The 20,168-nt window shown below is 38.8% G+C and overlaps 2 protein-coding genes across 5 annotated transcripts in view; one reads left to right on the top strand and one right to left on the bottom strand.

The window, feature by feature from the left end:
- LOC109040457 (G-protein coupled receptor rickets) overlaps positions 1-20,168 on the top strand; it is a 249,241-nt gene that overhangs the window by 220,987 nt on the left and 8,086 nt on the right. The gene's annotated exons all lie outside the window — the stretch shown is intronic.
- LOC109040459 (protein D3) lies at positions 3,453-18,934 on the bottom strand. Of its 3 annotated transcripts, none has more exons than XM_072297621.1 (6): positions 18,829-18,933; positions 18,289-18,562; positions 17,742-17,868; positions 17,148-17,285; positions 10,302-10,395; positions 3,453-3,717 (listed from the first exon to the last, which is right to left on the bottom strand). In XM_072297621.1, the coding sequence occupies exons 1-6, from the start codon at positions 18,840-18,842 to the stop codon at positions 3,588-3,590; spliced, it is 777 nt and encodes a 258-aa protein (XP_072153722.1). In that variant the 5' UTR covers positions 18,843-18,933; the 3' UTR covers positions 3,453-3,587. The 3 variants fall into 3 exon arrangements, with proteins under 3 accessions (XP_072153722.1, XP_072153723.1, XP_072153724.1); XM_072297622.1 differs by having other exon boundaries at positions 18,289-18,732; positions 18,829-18,902; XM_072297623.1 differs by lacking the exon at positions 17,148-17,285 and having other exon boundaries at positions 18,829-18,934.

Below are 20,168 nucleotides of genomic sequence, written 5' to 3'. Positions count from 1 at the left end.
CACCTCCATCCGAAAAATTTCATTTGACTCGACTTCAACAAGCAGTCCAAACTAGACTGAGAATTGGTCACACAAATTTTTCCCATAGCTATTTGATGACCCAATCAAACCGTCCTGCTTGCACTTCTTGTCCAAATTCCCCCTTGACGGTAGATCACGTTCTTATAAGTTGCCCACTTTATAAAGAATTCCGAGCACGTTTTTTTCCCTACCCCTTACCCTCTCTTAAAAACTCACTTCTGAATACTCATCCTGTAAAACTTTTTGAATTTATGCGCTCCACTAATCTCAAAATTTAACCTTTCCCCTCAACCCTTTTGTATTTTTACTGATGTAACCTTAATTTCCATGTAAATTTATTACTATTACTGCCTTCTTTAGAGGTGTAAATGGCCTTAGATGCTAAAGCACCGCTTTAACATCATCATCATCATCATTAATCATCATTAATATAAACTTCGAAGGATTCAGACTTTCAGCGATTCTACCCTTTTCTATTTCACTCGAGAGGTTGCCAGATTGTGCGATAAATGTGAAAATTTTGCATGGATTTGGATTGGAAAGTTATCTGGCAACAATAGAGTCCGGGAGGTATAAGAGGCTGCTTTGCTGGGAAACCCCATGATTTAGCCGGAAATGTCATTTAAACAATTGATTCCGTTTGAAGCATCAATTGTATACTAGGGGAAAGCTATTTTAAAATAATAATTGTAAATGGACACAGATGCTACAGAAAGGGAAAAAGGAAATGGAAAGGAAACGAAATGAGGATATGATTACTAATATGCAATCGAAGAGAATAAAACAAAAACATCAGAGAAATTTATATGCGATGAAAGTATAAGAAAAAACACGAGTGGGCTCATTGCGATTCGGAACTCAGACTATACTATCGTTGAGCAGTTTTTAGACCCCCTACGCCACCGATAATCTTCTTAAAAGGTAAAGATAAACTTTCGCTCCTTCAGCAAGTCAAATCGCGGAGGCGGATCCCTAGATTGTCTTTTTCCGCCACCCGATGGGATGACGTCCCAGTCAAATGCGTTTTTGAAGAAATGATCGATCCCCATCATCGCTTCATCTCCACACGTCTATTCATGTGCAAATGATGGCACGCTCCAGCACGAAATCATTTTTGCCTCCAGAGTCTCCAAAATGTATACATCTTAATGATCAATAATGTCCAATCACTGAGAAAAATGGCTCGCGGAGCGAGCCGAATGTCACTCGGGGGTGATCGGGGGTCCAGGGGGCGCAGCCCCTTGGCGGCCGTGACGGACGCGCAAAGCGCGTCCAGAACGGCTAGTAAAATTATATTACTACTACTACTACTTTCTTTCTTTCTTTTCTATTCAATTTTTCATTCATGTAATCTTTGAGCATATGTTTGAATGGAGATCAACAAAGAAAGGCAAACAACCCCGGGTATTTTCACAGGCTCTTAACTTAACAACTATACATTGAAATGTACTTGTTGAACATTAAAAATGTACTAGCCGATTATGTTGCTTTATTCCGGAAAGGCTACTCCCAGATCGTATCGACTTTGATTGACTTTTAAGTTATTAATTTCAATAGAGCCCCACCCCTCCCCTAAAAAAGAGAAGAAAAACGATATTAACAGACCTCGTTGAACCCATAATAAATAATAATTTTTTTTAACAATTTCGGAACATCCCATCCCACCTATAATATCCCACCTATATAATAATCCCATCCCACCTATAATAGTTACCCGACCTATGTCGTCAATTCTTTCGTTCACAATAACTATCGTTAGATTTACGTTAGCCCATTCAAATTTTGTAATTTTGTCCATTTTGGTATTATAAAGAACTGTATCGATTTTTTGTTAAATCGCACTTACCGTTTATAAACGGTAATTGTCGTAAGTGACCTACTTACGCTGTTTTCCACTAATCTATTTATACGAAAGTTCCATTCCTTGGTTTCCTTGGTAACCTTTGTTTGCTATCAGCTGATGTTTTATTTCATTTTTTTTTTTTTTTTTTTTTTTTTCAATCATTGCTAGGTTAGTTCTAATTTTTTAATAATTTTTTTTAAATAATTTTTTAGTTCTAATTTTTTTAATAATTTTTTTTTAAATAATTTTTTAGTTCTAATTTTTTAATTTTTAATAATCACCCTCTCCCCTCAACTCATTTTTCTATCGATTTTATTTTTTTTTATTTTTTTTTTTATGGTATTTCTTGCTCCCCTACCACCATTTTTTCGGGGTTATAGATATTTTAGCGGTCTCTAGACCCGTGACTCCAGTCACGGGCATTTCGAATAATAATATATCGAAGAGTGGGTCGGAGGAATAATGACCAGCTTTATTTCTCGTGTTTTTGATATCTCATTGTTAGAGACCAAAATACAAATTAATTATTTTGAAGCGGTTATAATGAGGTGGAAAGTAAACTGCATGAGTGTACTGCACCACTGAATCGCATTGAGCTGGTTACATGTGTATAAAGGTTCAATGTTTGAGGTTTCACAGTGGCGTGCGGTGGGTTCAGAGACAGGGCAAGCTCTAGCATTCGTCATCCGGGGGGGGGGGGGGGGGGGTTTAACGTAGCCTCTTTTCCTTCCCCCTCCCCCCAGCCACCCTAGAAAATTCTTAAAATTTTACTCTATTTGCTCTATTTTTCGGATGAAATCTGATGGAACGTCTTGAAAAACTGTGGTTTTATTTCTCTCTCTCGTATTTATGATTTCATTTACTCAACTTGTTTCGAATGTTATTGATCATTGAAGGACGGCTCCATACTCTTAACTCCTAATTTTGCCACTTATTTGAGGTATTTTAGTCTTTATTCTACAGCATTTAGAATTTTTTGAGTTACTTCAATTCCCCCCCCCCCCAAAAAAAAGGGCTTTCTGCATTTAAAACAGGATTGAGAATTGTCTAATTCATCACCAATTTGATCCAAGTGAGCGAAATTTTATAGAATATAAAGGCATTTGCTCCGGAGGAGTAATTACAGCCGCGACGGAAAGAGGGAACAAGATAGCGCATCGGAGGCAGAAGCAGCGCGCTGCGGTGACGGGCCAAGAGGTGGCCAAGAGAAGCGAGCTGCGATCGCGCAGCGAAGGGCTCGGACTCGGATCGTACCGCACTCCCCGCCTGCCTTGATTCCGCCGCTGAGCAGTGGCGCTCCGCTCAGCTGATCGCAAGCGATTCTCCAGCGCATGAGTTGGCCCGTGTTCAGGCCGCGCAGCGCGCTGCGCCACCTCCATCTGCTCTGCCGCTTTCCTACTTCGGTGGCTTTATACGTATTTCTGTCTCCCTCTCTTTCTGTTTTTAATGCAATTTACTTACTGAGCACATTTTATAAATTATATTTGCTAAAATGTAAAACATTTAATAGGTGTAATTTTCTTCTTTCTTTTGAAATCTTTGGGCAAGCAGTGCTTGCCTTGCTTATCCGGACCGCACGCCACTGTCAGGAGTTTTTTGATCGAGGTATAATTTGCAATAAATCGTCCGCTAGAAGTGATGCGGTTGCCAATTATATGTATAAGTAACTTTTATGTCATGAAATCACTTTTTTATGAGTCTCGTCATCGGACATCTATAACGATCATGGATATTCTTCTAATGGTGGCGCCCATTCGCTGTAAAGAAAATTACCGGCCACAGGTCCCTCCAACTTATACTTTTTCACGATTTTGCGTAAATCCCAGTTTGCACGCTGTGGGTCATCTCTGTCCCTGCAAGTGAAAACAAAATTTATTCTGATACGCTTTTCCAAGCAGAAATACAAATTAATGGATTCAGATACCGAATGAATGGAATAATCAATTGAAGTGGCGGGTGTGTAGCTTCCATTTCTCTTTTCTCTTCGACTGTAACAGATACCTCAGGAACATTAGGTATAAATTCAGTCTCACCTGTGAAATTCATTTTAAAAAACCCTGCCGCTTGCGGCAGGGTTTTTCCGTGGGGTTGCCGGCAAGTAGGGGACGGTTCTTTTTGTAGTCTCTGCATCTACCGCGGCATGAGTGTATTTTCCGAGGGGTAGTGGCACATTGTGGAATGAAATCATTTGACCTACCCCTCTTGCCACAGATATGTTTCGAGAAACAGTTCCCCTTGGCTGCGCAACTCCTACCCCGCCCCCCTCACCCGTAAAAACGGTAAATTGCCAATATTATGGAACGCGTTGGCCGCAATTCAATAGGAAACCAGTCTTAGTAGATATCTAACTACCATTAAAATTTCAGCTCAAAATATTCATTTTTACTCGAGTTATCGCGTGGACAAAATTAAACATCCCCCCACTTTGACCCCTCGCTGTGCGAAAAGTAATTAACGTATTCCGATTTTTTCGGAACTTCTTCGAATTTTTTCACAGTGTAAAAGTACTCTTAGGGGATTATGAACCCCAGAAGTTTCGTTTCAAGAAACTTAAAAATTAACTGCCGCTCAACGCTCTGAAAACTGAAAAATCCTCACGCTGGCTAATATATATATATATATATATGACAGAAAATGAATCATCACCGTATATAATTCCGTAAGCCTTTTCTTCACGTCAAAAGTCAGCGCGAACCGCCGGGCCGATCCGCGCGCGGGTGGTACAGGCTCGACCGTCCCGGTCCCCCGACGGCGGGAAAAATATAGGGATCGGCCGGCGTGCCCGGCCCCCCTCGCCCCCACGGGATTAACGGTTGTCCTGTTGGTCCCGTCGGGAGATGCGCGGTTTTTCCTTTTTCCCGTCCTATTTTTCTTCGGTCCGATGACTCGACTGCCCGGTTCGTTCGTTTCCCTGGAAATGCCTGTGGATGATGGATTTACTGCGGAAGCGTAGTGCACCGTCGACCGTCGTTGTCTCGCAATTTGTTTGTCTTCAGTCAAGAAGAATCCGTGCGATCAAAGCGTGGGCGTCCTGCGAGGCGTGGGCATGTTTTTTGCAACTCCTCCTTGAACCCCCGAACGGCGTGGCGAAATAGGACTGGTGCGTGATTTACCGTATTCGTTTCGGCGGAGCATTTACGATGTTAATGAAAGAGATTCTTATAAATTTAATATATTGAGATATATAGAAGCTTAATATTGAAGAGATGAATTAAGAACGGAAATTTTGCAAAACCGCAATAGATATACGTGGTTTCGCACTTCAGTCGGTGCGATACGGACATCCATCAAGTTTAAAAAAATGCATCCAGTCCCCGCCACCGCCGACCAACGCGTTTGTCGATCGAATCAACTACAGGTAGTATGAGGAGGCAGTCAAAACGCCTTCAATTTTATGAACGCAATACCGACATATGTCGAGGTTGTATAGTTATATCAAGACGCCGTAGCAAACGCGTCCCATTGTTTATCGTTCCATACGAATATAACTTAAGCGAGGCCAGTCATAATGCCTTCGTTTTTATACATACATATTTTTGGGCCAAATGAGAGACGGCGTCTCTCCTTTTGCGACGTTGCAGACTTCCTAAGAAATTTTATTTTTCTGTCGAGAAGCTGGTCAACATATAACTTAAATTTACCATGATTTTTCGTATTCGATAGCAGAAGATTTGGTTCAAAATTTAAAGTCGTAAATTTGGATTGTTTCTCATGGAAGAGATGAATTAAGAACGGAAATTTTGAAACACCGCAATGGAGATACGTGTTTTCGCACTTCAGTCGGTGCGATACGGACATCCATTAAGTTTCAAAAAATGCATAAAGTCCCCGTCACCGCGGACCGACGCGTTTGTCGATCGAATCAACTACACGTAGTGTGAGCAGGGCGTCAAAATGCCTTCAATTTAATGAACGCAATACCGACATATGTCGAGGTTATATAGTTGTATCAAGGCGCCGTAGCATACGCGTCCCATTGTTTGTCGTTCCATACGAATATAAGTTGAGCGAGGCCAGTCAGAATGTCTTCGATTTCATAGATACATATTTTTGGGCAAAATGAGAGACGACGTCTCTCCTTTTGCGACGTTGCAGACTTCCTTCGAATTTTTACTTTCTCGTTTTTTCTTTTGAGTAGCTGGTCAACATAAAACTTAAATTCTCCACGATTTTTCGTATTCGATAGCAGAAGATTTGGTTCGAAATTTAAATTCGTAAATTTGGATTGTTTCTCATGGAAGAGATGAATTCAGAACGGAAATTTTGAAACACCGCAATGGAGATACGTGGTTTTGCACTTTAGTCGGTGCGATACGGACATCCATCAAGGTTAAAAAAATGCATCAAATCCCCGTCAGCGCCGACCAACGCGTTTGTCGATCGAATCAACTTCAGGTAGTATGAGCAGGCAGTCAAAACGACTTCAATATTTTGAACGCAATACGGACATATGTCGAGGTTGTATAGTTATGTCAAGGCGCCGTAGAAAACGCGTCCCATTCTTTATCGTTCCATACGAATATAAGTTGAGCGAGGCCAGTCATAATGCCTTCAATTTTATACATACATATTTTTGGGCAAAATGAGAGACGACGTTTCTCCTTTTGCGACGTTGCACACTTCCTAAGAAATTTTATTTTTCCGTCGAGAAGCTGGTCAACATATAACTTAAATTTTCCATGATTTTTCGTATTCGATAGCAGAAGATTTGGTTCAAAATTTAAATTCGTAAATTTGGATTGTTCCTTAATGGAGATACGTGGTTTCGTACTTCAGTCGGTGCGATACGGACATCCATCAAGTTTAATTAAATGCATCAAGTCCCCGCCACCGCCGACCAACACGTTTGTTGATGGAATCAATTACAGGTAGTATGAGCAGGCAGTCAAAACGCCTTCAATTTTATGAACGCAATACCGACATATGTCGAGGTTGTATAGTTGTATCAAGGCGCCGTAGCAAACGCGTCCCATTGTTTATCGTTCCATACGAATATAACTTAAGCGAGGCCAGTTATAATGCCTTCAATTCTATACATACATATTTTTGGGCAAAATGAGTGACGACGTTTCTCCTTTTGCGACGTTGCAGACTTCCCTAGAAATTTTATTTTTCTATCGAGAAGCTGGTCAACATAAAACTGAAATTTTCCATGATTTTTCGATAGCAGAGGATTTGGTTCAAAATTATATGAGCTTCGGAAGCAGACAGAAATGCAAAAGCCATACAACTTTTGTACCTCAAAATGTTGGTCATGAAAATGGGTTGGAGAAGAGGTCGCGAAGTTGATCATTGATTCCAGGCTCGGCAAGTCTGAGAAGACCATTATGACAACATCTGTTAAAATAGCCGTTCACATCCTCCTTTTTGAAATGCAAGGCATCACAATACTGGCACTTCACATTTAAAAGTCCGAAATTATTTTCCGGAATAATTTAATTTTTCCAGATTTTAAATTTAAATTGTTATTAAATGATGATAAATTCAAAATTCCAATTTCAATTTCCAAAATTTCAGAGCATGTTATATCTCCTTTCAAAATTTATTGTCAAGTCAAGTTCCTATTCATTTATAATAATTAACTTGGACGTGGTTGTTTTATGATTTCTTACGTGCAGTTCCCATTCAGTGTTTAGCGGCCGCGTAGCGGCCTCAGGCCCCTAGTGACATGTATATTCGTGATTTACGACCCGAGATCGGTGCTCTTAACATGGTCCCAGGTCTAGGTCCCACCATGAGGGAGAACGCAATAGTGTATCTTTCATTCGGAAAACACACTAAAACTAGTACCTACTGTTAGGAGAAATATTCTCATGATATCCATGCTAAAAAGTAAATAATAGCTTTTTAAGCATATTAAAAGCTCTAAGGGAGCATTTTTCTCAATTTAGTTGAACAGTTGACAGATGAAATTAATAATATATCTAGAAATAGAATAAAGAACAATAAAATGAGGCCTAATGCAAACTTTTGCTGGAGCAAAAATAAGAATTGTTACTCATAGAAAATTTCTCAAAAGTCACGATGAGAGCATAGGCAAAGTCGGAAAGTATGCCTTACTTAACAGTGGGCCTGTTGCAACAATTGTTTTATTGCTTTAATCGAAAGAACTAAGGTTCCTGATGTCACAGGAATTTTCCCGGAGTTTTTTTTATCACCGTCAACCCCCTAAAAATCAACTTAAAATCGCCTCAGAATTTGGATTTTCAAAACGGTCGTTTCGGGTCCGCCATACTTGTGACGTGAAATAGTGCGACAGACCTGGTTTCTTCATTACTTACAATGTATTTTCCCTTAAGGAAATGACAACCGCTTTTCAAATGCAAATATCGAGTCAATCGATAATTTTTTGATCAAAATGGAAATCAGAAATGGATTCCTCGTACGTTTAAATGATTAAAACCTTCATTAGATAAATAAGAACCGACGGGATAAACCCTATTTTTAAGGAGGACTGTAGTCAATGGGCGATTGTTTACATCTGCTCAGTGATAACAGACATGGGCATTAGCTCAATATTAAGCCATTTTCATGAGTTTTTACTTTTTTGTCACTATTTAAAGGTAAGTTTATTTTGTAAATCAATTGTTTAGTGCCTTAGGATCATGTTAAAAGCTGTAAAGGTATACTTTGTTACTTATTAATTCAGAACACACTCCGGCAGTCCAACGCTCAAACCTGGATGTAGCGAGTCAGTTGTTATTTCTCACTATTTCACCCTTTAATGCTTCACTTAAGACCCCAAAATGATAGTATCAATCATTGATGATGAAAAAAACTTACCTTTGACAATACTGATGAGATGAGGAGACCGGTATGTTTTAGCTGGAGGCAAGGGAAGTAGACGTAGGATCCTTCTTCGGTTACCAGCTGACTTTATCGATAAATTTGTCTGTATAGCGTTACATTTAAAACACACAGGATTTTTGAATAACATAAGTTTATAAAACGTGGGAACGTTCTGAATGATATTGAGATGTTTGTTGAAGAGTTAAGAATGATTTACACGCATTGAGAGAACATCCATGGTTTGAGCGTTGGACTGCCGGAGTGTGTTCTGAATTAATGAGTAACAATGTGTACCGTTACAGCTTTTAACATGATCCTAAGGCACTAAACAATTGATTTACAAAATAAACTTACCTTCAAATAGTGACAAAAAAGTAAAAACTCATGAAAATGGCTTAATATTGAGCTAATGCCCATGTCTGTTATCACTAAGCAGATGTAAACAATCGCCCATTGACCACAGTCCTCCGTAAAAATAGGGTTTATCCCGTCGGTTCTTATTTATCTAATGAAGGTTTTAACCATTTAAACTTACGAGGAATCCATTTCTGATTTCCATTTTGATCAAAAAATTATCGATTGACTCGATATTTGCATTTGAAAAGCGGTTGTCATTTCCTTACGGGAAAATACATTGTAAGTGATGAAGAAACCATGGCTGTCGAACCATTTCACGTCACAAGCACAGAATATATAGGCTCCACCAATCACAAGTATGGCGGTTGAAAAACGACCGTTTTGAATGGGTCGGTTCCAAAAACAGCTTTTTTTGAGCTTGAGAGGTCATTTCAAGGTTTTTTAGTAGCGCCATCGTTCTTTTCGTGATTTTTGCCATAAGAATCAGGCATCAATTTGCAAATCCCCGCACCTTGCAACAGGCCCATTCGCATAAAAAATTTGCATTTTTCCGAGCTTCCCGCTTGAAAAACGATACCACGGCACAGGTGAACATTTCGTTAGAGGAGTCATTCCATTAAATCCTTGCTCACAAAGATACTACGCATTATTGAACATAGCCGACGTCAATCGGCCAAAACACATGTGATGGGACGATTATTCTACCTTCTAACCACCTAATAACAATCGGCGTGCTCACATTCACACTTTTCACTCGTTGATAGATACCTATCTGCCTTGATTGACCTCGTGCTCTCAACTTGTGCGCGGAAGCGTCGGCCATATTGAGCAGGGATTGAATGGAACGACTCCTTTAACAAAATTTTCACCTGTGCCTTAGTATCCTTTTTGAAGCGGGAAACTTAAAAACACGCAAATTTTTTACGCAGATTGTCAAGTTAAGAGTATGCATTTCAGTGTTTACCGAGGCACTCATTGTGATTTTTGAGACATTATCTACAAGGAACAACTCTTATTTTTGCTCTATCAAAAGTTTGCAACCGGCCTATCGATCAAATAGTTAGAAACAGATGATTCATAAAAAAAAAAAAAAAAAAAAAAAAATGGATCTAGTCTTTGCAATTACGAAGGATGAACTGGGCGCGCTCTTTAACACTTCGGTGTCAAACATCTTATTTTTCAATTATTTTTTTCACGTACAGGTAACTGATGCATTTTGAGGTTGAATAAACTTGTATAGGTTTACGAAGTTTTGGGTAGTTTATAAAATAAAAGTGTAGCAATCACTTACGGCTGCGGCATTCTTGGCTCTGTATAGTGTACTGTGAAGTTCGCGTGTGGTGAAAATGGTTGCTTGTAAATTAGGAAAACATATCTATGCGGACCTACGGAAGAAAAGTAGTTTGATTGCTGATTATAATAAAATAATAGCATCGTACAATTTCCTATCCGCACTTGAAACTTTCTTCAACAAAGAAATTCATTGTACATATTTGTTTTACACGCAATGTAGTAAAAATCGTATTACTCTCGGTCGTCACGTTTTGAAAAAAATCACTATCATTTCGCTCCAAAATAATTAATCATTGGTTTATATTATCACAATTTCCTCGTTTTAAATTGAGGTAAGTGGGTACTAGGATTCCATGTGCTTTTTCTAAGTTTGTTGTTATAACTGAAAATATCCGTAACATCATTTGTCTCAATGAGGCGATAAAGATAAAGTCTTTGAACTTCAGCACGCGTAAACAAAAACGTTACTGTTTGAGCGTTGACCTGAAATTAAAATGGATACAGCAGATTTACATGACATTTTGCCAAAAAAAGAGATGTAATGTAGATTTCGATTCCATGTAACACGTTTGCATACTTTTGGTAGATGGAATCGGTCATCATATATCAAATCAAAATAATGGGTCCGGTCTTGAATAAGTATGCTACCAGTGTGCATGAAACTTTATAAATATACAGGGTGCCCCAGAAGTCCATTCGAACCCCCTCTGAAATGTTACATCTACATAAATAAAACTGTAAGGATCGAAACCTTGTGATCTCTAATTCTCAGGAACTGCCGGACGAATTTCCGTGATTTTTTTGCAAGCTGTTGATGTCCAGATGATACCATAAATCCGAATCTTTCAATGTCCACTCTCGAAGGTTTTCCTGGAGCTTTTTAAACTTGTATGCCCCAATTTTTCCCGTGAGAGTGATGTCTGTGGGTATAAGTCACTCTATGTAAGCTACTTGCTGATTGGTTCATCTCTCCTCACTTCTCAGAGAAGGTTTAAAGCGCTGAAAAGGACGTCTGTAAACACCGCACACAATCTGTAACCGTGCTGAAAGGTGATTGGCTAACGCTCTATGAACATTCTACTCCTTCGTTCTGTCGGATGAGACTTCCCCAGCTTTTTCGTCGAGTGAATCTGGGGCGGACATATTTTTGTGTGAAGCACCCCCCCCCCCCCCTTCCAACCTTCCAATAGAATTTGTAACATCTGTCTGTATGAGTAATATGAATATCCTATCGCTGATTTTTGGCTGATGCATTTTTCTTTGAGAGAGGCAGTGACCGATGCCAATGGGTAGGAGCCTCCCCCTCCCCTTCCTCATCCCTGACTTTGCAAAAGAATGTTAAACACCTTTGTAAATGATGTTATTCAGCAGTTATTCTAGCCCTCAAGTAGCGTTCTTAGCTCTGAGAGATACATCCTCAAAATCAGTGAAACGAAGAGAAGGCGATTTGCTATTGGCCCCTCTTCAGTTATAAAATTAGTCCAAAGATCTTTTAGGAACTTAAATTAACGACCCAAGTGGTGCTTTTGTGCCAAATTTCAAAGAATTTTCAAAATCATCAAAATTTTTTTGAAAAAGGCATTTTTTCAAAATCTACAGTCCGTCAAACTGAGCTCTTCGTGTGATCAAAGTGCCCTCGCTGTATGACACGTAACCTATTAATTTTTAGTTTAGCTCAAAGTTCTCTTAGGAACTTAAATTAATGACCCAGGTGGTGCTTTTGTGCCAATTTTCCAAGAATTAAAGGCATTTTTTTTAAGATTTACAGTCCTTCAAAATGAGCTGTTTATGTGATGTTGCGGAGCAAAGTGCCCTACTTTTGTGCCTCGTATCCCTTGAATTTTGAGTTTAGTCCAAAGATCTTCCAGGAACTTAAATGAATGATCCAGTTGATGTGCTTGATGCCCACATTTAAAGAATTAAAGGCACTTTTCCAAATTTACAGTCCTTGAAATTGAGATTTCCTTGTGATTTTGCCAAGAATCGACCATGGCCCCTAGCCCCCCCCCCCCCCAAATTTTAACGTACCCCAAAATCGTTTGACGTGCATAAGGAGACCATAGATATGGTCTTCTCTGCAAATTTTGAATGAATTTGAACTAATAGATTCTGAGATATCGCTGTAGACGGATTTGGGAGACGCTTGACGGACGAACATACATTTTTTCAAGTATGATTATTTTGACTCGTGGGACCTTAAAACGTCTAGAAATGATGGAGCTTCAATTTTTTTTCTTTTTTTTTTTCTTGGAGGATGGCAATACTTCCTCTACCCTAGGGGAGCGAGAAAGTAAAAATATGTTGTCTCTAACAGCTAATACGGTATAGTTGAAGAGTAAATAGCTGTGAGAGCCAACAAAAATAGTTGGATTTACCAGTCTTGTTGACCGTTGTGACCAAGCACGAATCCAATTCACCTAAACGCCTAAATTAACTCCAACTGTTGCATTGTTTAGTGGTGCATCCAGCAATTTATGTTAGCATACCCTCACAGGTAGGTCAAGCCAGCAAAAATCTTATGGCGGATGTCGCTGCGGCTGAGATGGACGGATTAACCATATTGACAGAGCTGAACCGGCCGTCTCAAAGACGACCTAACCATCAGGTACAGTCAGCGCGGTGAGAGTTCCCGCCTGACTGAGCTGCGGTCCGCCATTTTTCCTTTGTCAGTTGCGAATTTATCACGTTATTGCGGTCCGGAGACTGTGCGCTTGGTTTTATTTATGTATATTAAACCCTTAGATGACTAACCGGGTCTATGAGGCCCGGCGGCTTCTTATTTTTCGCGCCTCGGCAGCTGTAATTATCCGAGAAGTCTGTCCTTCACAAATAGCTCTACAAAAACCCTTAAGAACATAATTCCAGAAAAAAAATTCTCAAAATTTTTTTTTAGGCACAGCAATTGTTTTTTTTTTTCATGTCGACCCCTAGAATGACTAACCCGGGCCTGCGAGGCCCGTATTGAAAATATATGGTAATTTAATGGCTACAATGCTTTTTTTTCTCTATTTTTAGATGAATTTTATGATTTTCATATTTTGACCTCTACAACCAGGGTCTCAAATTTTTTGTTTCACCCATATCTTTTTTCAGGATTTGAGGAAGTTAAATTGAAGGAGCATTATTACCCCTATAAGTATACTTGAATTTGAGAGGGAGGGGGCAACCTTGCTCACCCCTCCCCCCTCCCCTTCCTTCTGGTAGCCAAACCAAGTAGTACTTTCCGATGTGTTTCTTTCAAAGTTTTGCACTTAGAAGGCTTATTTTTTAATTTCGTGAAAAGAAAAGATAAGTCTGAAACGTATTATTGTACTATTACTACTATTAAGTCGCTCTCATGGCGCTTCTGTGCGGTCTGCGACATCCAATCGCACTGCCAGCGATCTTGCCAGAGCACCTCCGGCAGAGCGCATCTCCTCATTTCAAGCCTTATTCCCTCAATCCATGATTTGACAGGGCGTCCTCTACGTTGGCGTTCATAGGCGTTATATATTGCTGTTATTTATGGAATACTTCTACATTATTTCAAACTTTTCGACAAGTTAGAGCAAATTTACCTTCAGTGAATTATGAGATAAACGCGGGACAAAATTTCTTGTGAAGTTTCTAATGGTTTTCTTGAGGTTTTGCTGTAATAGCTGTAGCTAAGAAGTCGTCATGGAGGTAACATACTGTCTAAGAACTGTAGAAGCACCATGCGTTACTTTCTTACAACTAATAGGTAACGCCTTAACATATTCACCGTATCACAAGAAACACCTAAATGTAACTCGTAAAAACTCTTACATCGTCAAAAAGTAAAAGTAGATAATGAATAATGATTCCAGTATAGGACGACGGACAATATACATGAGTAGGAAAGATTTTAGGAAAAACAAAACATAAAATAAATTACTGAAGGTCAAGAAAATCAGACTCATTATTTATTTATTATTATTTTAATTTCAGGTGCTTCTTGTAATACGATGAATATGTAAAGGCGCTACCTTTTAGTTGCAAGAAAATAACACATGTTGCTTTTACAGTTCTTAGACAGTATATTACCTCTATAACCACTCCTCAGCTACAACTGTTACAGCAAAGGTGATCTGGCAAGATCGCTGTCAGTGGCGGTTGGGTGTCACAGAGCGCACAGAAGCGCCGTGTGAGCGACTTATTAGTAGTAATAGTACAATAATACATTTCAGACTTATCTTTTCTTTTCACGAAATTAAAAAATAAGCCTTCTAAGTGCAAAACTTTGAAAGAAACACACCGAAAAGTACTAATTTTTTGTCTATTGGAAGGAGGGGGAGGGGGAGGGGTGGGCAAGGTTGCCCCCTCCCTCTCAAATTCAAGTAAAGTAGTAGGGGTAATAATTTTTCTTTAATGTAACTTCCTCAATATCCCAAAAAATATATAAAAGTGTGTTTATAATGAGGGGCTCCTAGATCTGAGGGGACTGGGGAGAGAGGGGGGAGATTTAGAGGGCGAGAGGGCACTTTATGGGTGAAAAATGAATTTGGGACCTTGGTAATAGAAGATGAAGTATGATAATCATACAATTCTTCAAAAAACATAGAAAAAGGCATCGCAGCCATCAATAATAACCATACACTCTTAATACGGGCCTGCGAGGCCCGGGTTAGATATTCGTGTAGGTAAAAACGGTTAGTCATCTAAGGGTTAGTCCATGTGAAGTCACGCGTAATTTGCACAAATTCGTGTTCAAATCGTTTCTAAAGCCTAGTCTCCTCCTTAAATCTATCTGTTTTAACTTGCCACGTATATTTTCCGAGATTTCCCAGTTACCTGTATCGACCACTTTTTGGAGGTTACACGAGTTGCTGCAAGGAATCTGGCTAACTCTGAAAACTAGAAGGGCTCTTCGCAAAATTGTTCTGTTATTTAGTGAATATCGGTTCTGTGTAAAGTCATTGCGAAAGCGGGAAGATGCGGAAGTCACTTGAGAATGTTCAACCAGGAGTGATTATTGAATACTTCGTTCGTATATCTATTTGTGTTAAAATTTTAGAAAATCAAAATACTCCGACGAAGCGTAAAATTTTCGTCGGATTTTGGTTTAATATAAGCTTTAATAAAATCCGACGGTTTCTGTTCCACCGTGAACTGTAGCAATTGGTACTCCGTGTAGTTTATTTTTTTAGCAGGTATATTTTTAACTATCTACTTATTATGAAATTAAACTTTTTGTGAAACTGACTTAGTCTGTAAATGATACTTCAACGGTGAAAAGAAGTTTCGTTTTGGTATCATTTACTTGAAATCGGTGAAGTAATTATCTGCCATTCCTCGCTACATTTTCTATAACTGCCAATAATTGTGTGTAACGGAATTTCTAATCAAAATGTAAGTCTACTGCTTTTATCAAATTTGCTTCTGCTAATTTGAGTCAATATTTAAAAATACATGACGAGTGGATGTTAGAATCCATTAAGTTTGTCGGAGCATCTGGAATTCGGGAGGCTTTAAATTATCAATCATACTGGGCAGTTTGAAACGCCACACTAGCTGTGTTAGCCATATCGTTTAATTTACGATCCTAGTATATTGGTAAATTACAGCTTCACTGGAAAAAAATCAAGTAGACAGTATGATTAATAATACCCAAACACTCGTAAATCCAATCGTATTTTTCTGCAGCGTATGTAGTGCAAATGAAAAGTATAACGAAGAAAAAAAGTTGTGCGGTTCAAAGAAATGAAACAAATGATCCCAGATACAAATCTAGATTCAAATGCCCAGTTATCAAACTTAAGCAGATCGACGTTGACGGTTAAATATAGATATTTTGTGCTACTTCATCATCTGTCCCCAAAGCTCAATCGTTAGGGTGTTAGGTTATAGGATAAGCTAGGTCCAGGTTCAATCCCAAGGTATAGTTCGAAAAAATTCTATCGTTGTATAATAAGTTGAGTTAATTAACAAATTTTATGTTTTTCATTTTTATAATTTAATTATTTTAGTTCTAGGATATTTATTTTAGGGGGCTCCTCGCCCCCTATTTTCCGTTAAAAGCCCCAAAAAATGGCAGTAATGACCGCTGTCCATTTTGGTAAAACTTGTCGGGCGGCGTAGCCCTCAAAATGGGCCACTTTGACATAAATGGTGGGCGCTGCGGCCAAGCGCTCGGGTTGATCTAACCATCTTTGCTGGGCTGACCCAGCCGCGCGGCAAGAAACCAACGTCACTACCTGCTGGTTGTCGATCTGCCCAAGAAGTTGGTTTGCGCGATTCTCTGCATTCGAATATAGTCGAATCGACCATCTTCATGGCTGCGCGAGACAACCTTTTTTTCCGTGTGGGAACCGCCATCACTTCTCATTGATTGTTTTTGAGTTTTTCGTAAGTGAAAATTTTCAAAAAGTTCGTTTTTCTCGTACCGAAATACCCGTGGATACTAAGTTTCATTCAAAATGGCTGATAAGCAGCCTGAATATTCTCTTACCGCTCTAGATAGCCATTATGACCGGCCGCTATCTTGTCAAAAACCATGATTTTCACTCGCGGTTTGCGCAAAAAAAGTATTTTTTTTTTGCTTTTTCGATTGATGTGTCACAAGAGGAGGAGGGGGGATTTGCCATTTGAAAAAAAGGTAGTGTCCGTAGCCCATGTAGCCCATTTGGAGGGGGGGGGGGGGGGGGTTGGCGGCAAAAGTAGCTAATATCGATCTATGAACATCCCCAAAGTTTCGTCTCAAAATGTTCACCACGTAAAATTTTAGAGGCGGTGGGAGGGACTTCAAAGGCACCTTTCACGATTCATCCATACAATGTAAATTTCTGGAGATAGCAGTCCCAGAAGAAAAGCAAGGAAAAATTGAAGAAGAACTGAAGGCACGAACCTGTTCCTTTTTCCGGGAACGGTCCAACATATTTTGCTAAAGTTTCACATAGTAAAATATTATACTTAAGCATATTAGCCAAGCCCCAATGAATGTATGATCTCTTCGTTGCATTTTTCCTCGACGGCGAATCTAAGTCTGGAAATAAGCATTAATGCTGACATTTTGAAACATTGGCATCAAGTTAAAAGATGATTTCAAATTTAGTTATCAGAGTCCTTCAAAATTAAAGTCTGAGGCCTATGATGGCATTACAGCTTTTCCAAGAAGTATACTGCAATCGATGGATTACTTGAAATTCCAAACTCTTGAATTAATCGTATCACGCAATATCGCTTAGTGGAATCCACGCAACAATTTGTGATTTTCAATTGGATGCTATTTTCCAATTCTCCTCAAAGTATTTCCCGATCTTATTTTGCATATAAATACCTGATACACATACTAAAACATGAAGTTATGAGTTTTTTTTTTTAAAAACACGTCTTCCAATATGCGTTTTGTCAATTCGTCGATTGATCATTGTATTCCGCTTAAATGTGCCATAGCTCAATGTTAATGGGATATGTTTCCCACTTGACCACGCACACTTACCAAACATGAAAAATGAATATAGTACGTTTGGTATGGCCGGAAATTTGAAAGCAAATGGAGTAAATTTCAGTTCCTCTGGATGATGTTTTGTGCCGAAATCGGGCCAAATCTGTCCAACCCATCGAAACTGAGAAAAGTGACAAAAACATAATCAAGAAAAGTTCTCACATGTTCGTTAAACTATTGAATAATACTTAGCAGAAAGCCTAACACTTACGCAGCAATATTTTTTCATGACAGCAAAACTTTCTGTTTCCTCAGAAAAAGGAGGTGGAAAAATATAAGAGGACGATGCAAAATAGATCCTCTCATGAAATATTTTCGTGTCATAAGACGTTTTCTCCCGGGGTAAAAAGTTCAATTTAAAAAGCTTCTTAAGAATGTAGAAGTCGCAGTAACTTTGCAGCGTTCCAATCTACTGGGTTTCCCCCTGCAAAAGGCAGTTCCTTTAAAAATGTTACACTCAATGTAGAGGTTTTTCCTCAAAAGGTGAAAAAACGAATTTTAAAAATTAAGAATAAAAATAGGATTCAATCAATGTACTCACTTTAAACTCATACTGTGGAGCCTCGTCGAGTAGATCTGGAATGATTTCATGTTTCTTGAATATGTGTTCTATCTGTTTTTGATTTCGACCTTTGTACCAACTTAAATGAGGAGTAATCAGCTCTGATTCTGGGGTAACTGTCTGTGTTGTATGAATGGTTCTTATGGATTTGATAGACATAAGAGAACAATATATGATATGAGCAGAAAGTTGAATTCTCAGCCGCGCGAGCCATACATTGGCTGTTCGCAAGCCGCTGATCATTTCTTCCGATCTATTTTTAAACCAAAAAATAAATTAAAATAAAATCATGAACGAATAAATTTGTCTTATGGCAAAGAATTACCAATCATTTTGCATAGTCACGAATCAGTCTTTTGTAAATTGATTCAGTTTTTGTCCAAAGATATCTAAATTTTTCTACTCCACTCCTTCCTACCTCTCCTGTTAAACGCAACAATCAGTATGTAACCATTTAAATATTGTAAATTGTTGGCATATTCAGTTGTCAGTTTCTGCCGTATTTTGCTCACTAAGTACCTGAAACCACTCATTCGCTCGATTCAACGAAAAGCTGATGTCGTACTGCGGCAAAACTGTCGGGCGTGTTTGAACTATTGTTTCATAAGAAGTATGGATGTGATAGTTTCATCTCATCAGATCAATGTAGTGATCTTATCACGGTACATTATCAAATAATAGCCTGAAAATAATCGAAGATAGACCCAACGAAGAGAAAGTGAATTCTTAATCGAATTCTTGGTTTGAAATGTAGAAACTACGTGTTATTCAAATAATGCAAATGATCTGCAAAAAAATGGAGAGCCGAAGAGCTGGATGTTGACGGAGAGCGATTCGCCTTCATTTTTGCGAATATGCATAATCGCCGCTTAAGTGTTAGCATACTTGCTTGATCTTTTTGAATTTTATGTATATATATTATATATATTATACAGCTACAAGCAAAATCGTGGAAGCACTATTTCTGACGAACTGCCGGACCGATAAAGATGATCTTCACATATATCGACGGTGAAACTACCAAACCACGTATCTCGTTTGCGGTGTTTAAAAATCTACGCTCACGTTTTATTTTTTTGAAGTAGACCAAATCAATATCATTCCTTGAAATTTTCACGGAATTTTCTCCGCACAAAGAAGAAAAATCACAGAAATTTTCAAGACTGGATGTTAAGTAGTTTTTCATTTAAAAAATAAAGTATGACAGGAAGTCTGCGACGTCGCAAACCGAGATACGTGGTTTGGTAGTTTCACCGCCGATATGTCATCTGTAGTAGATGCAGATGTGCAAAAAATTATGAAACCCCGAACTTTTAATGTTGTAGAGATTTTAAAGCTCTTGCCACTTAAGTCCAATGTTAATAGCGTGAGAGATATGTCGTTTCCGCTAGAAACGTCAAGGTGTGGGATTCTACCTGAGTGACTCGAATAAACAATAAAACAATGGAAAAGCTCGTGAAGGGCTCCTCATTCGAAGAGTTGAGGAACGGTGCATCGCTCAGGGTTCAAGGTTCAGGGTCCAAGGTATAAGGTTTAACTAAATTTTTCCTGCATTCTTCCGGCTTCGATTTGTAACATTGGTCAATTTACTTGATTGCTGAATTTCTATTAATATATACAGCAGATAAACAGCAGATACAAAGTGAGAAGGCAGGTGCTACGTCGCGTCGGGACGGACCAAATATTATTATTTTAACTCTTAACGGTCGGAATCCGATTTTTTTTTTTAAAAAAATTATGTATTTAAAAATAACATAATAAATGGGCATTTCTCCAGTAAGTGGACTGTGAAATTATGTACATCCAGCTATTCCTCATCATTTACAAATCTGATTGTTACGTCAAAAATTTTGAAATCG

The sequence above is a fragment of the Bemisia tabaci genome, chromosome 3 (assembly GCF_918797505.1).
Source record: "Bemisia tabaci chromosome 3, PGI_BMITA_v3".
Taxonomy (NCBI): Eukaryota; Metazoa; Arthropoda; class Insecta; order Hemiptera; family Aleyrodidae; genus Bemisia; species Bemisia tabaci.
This window is presented reverse-complemented; position numbering and strand designations above follow the sequence as displayed.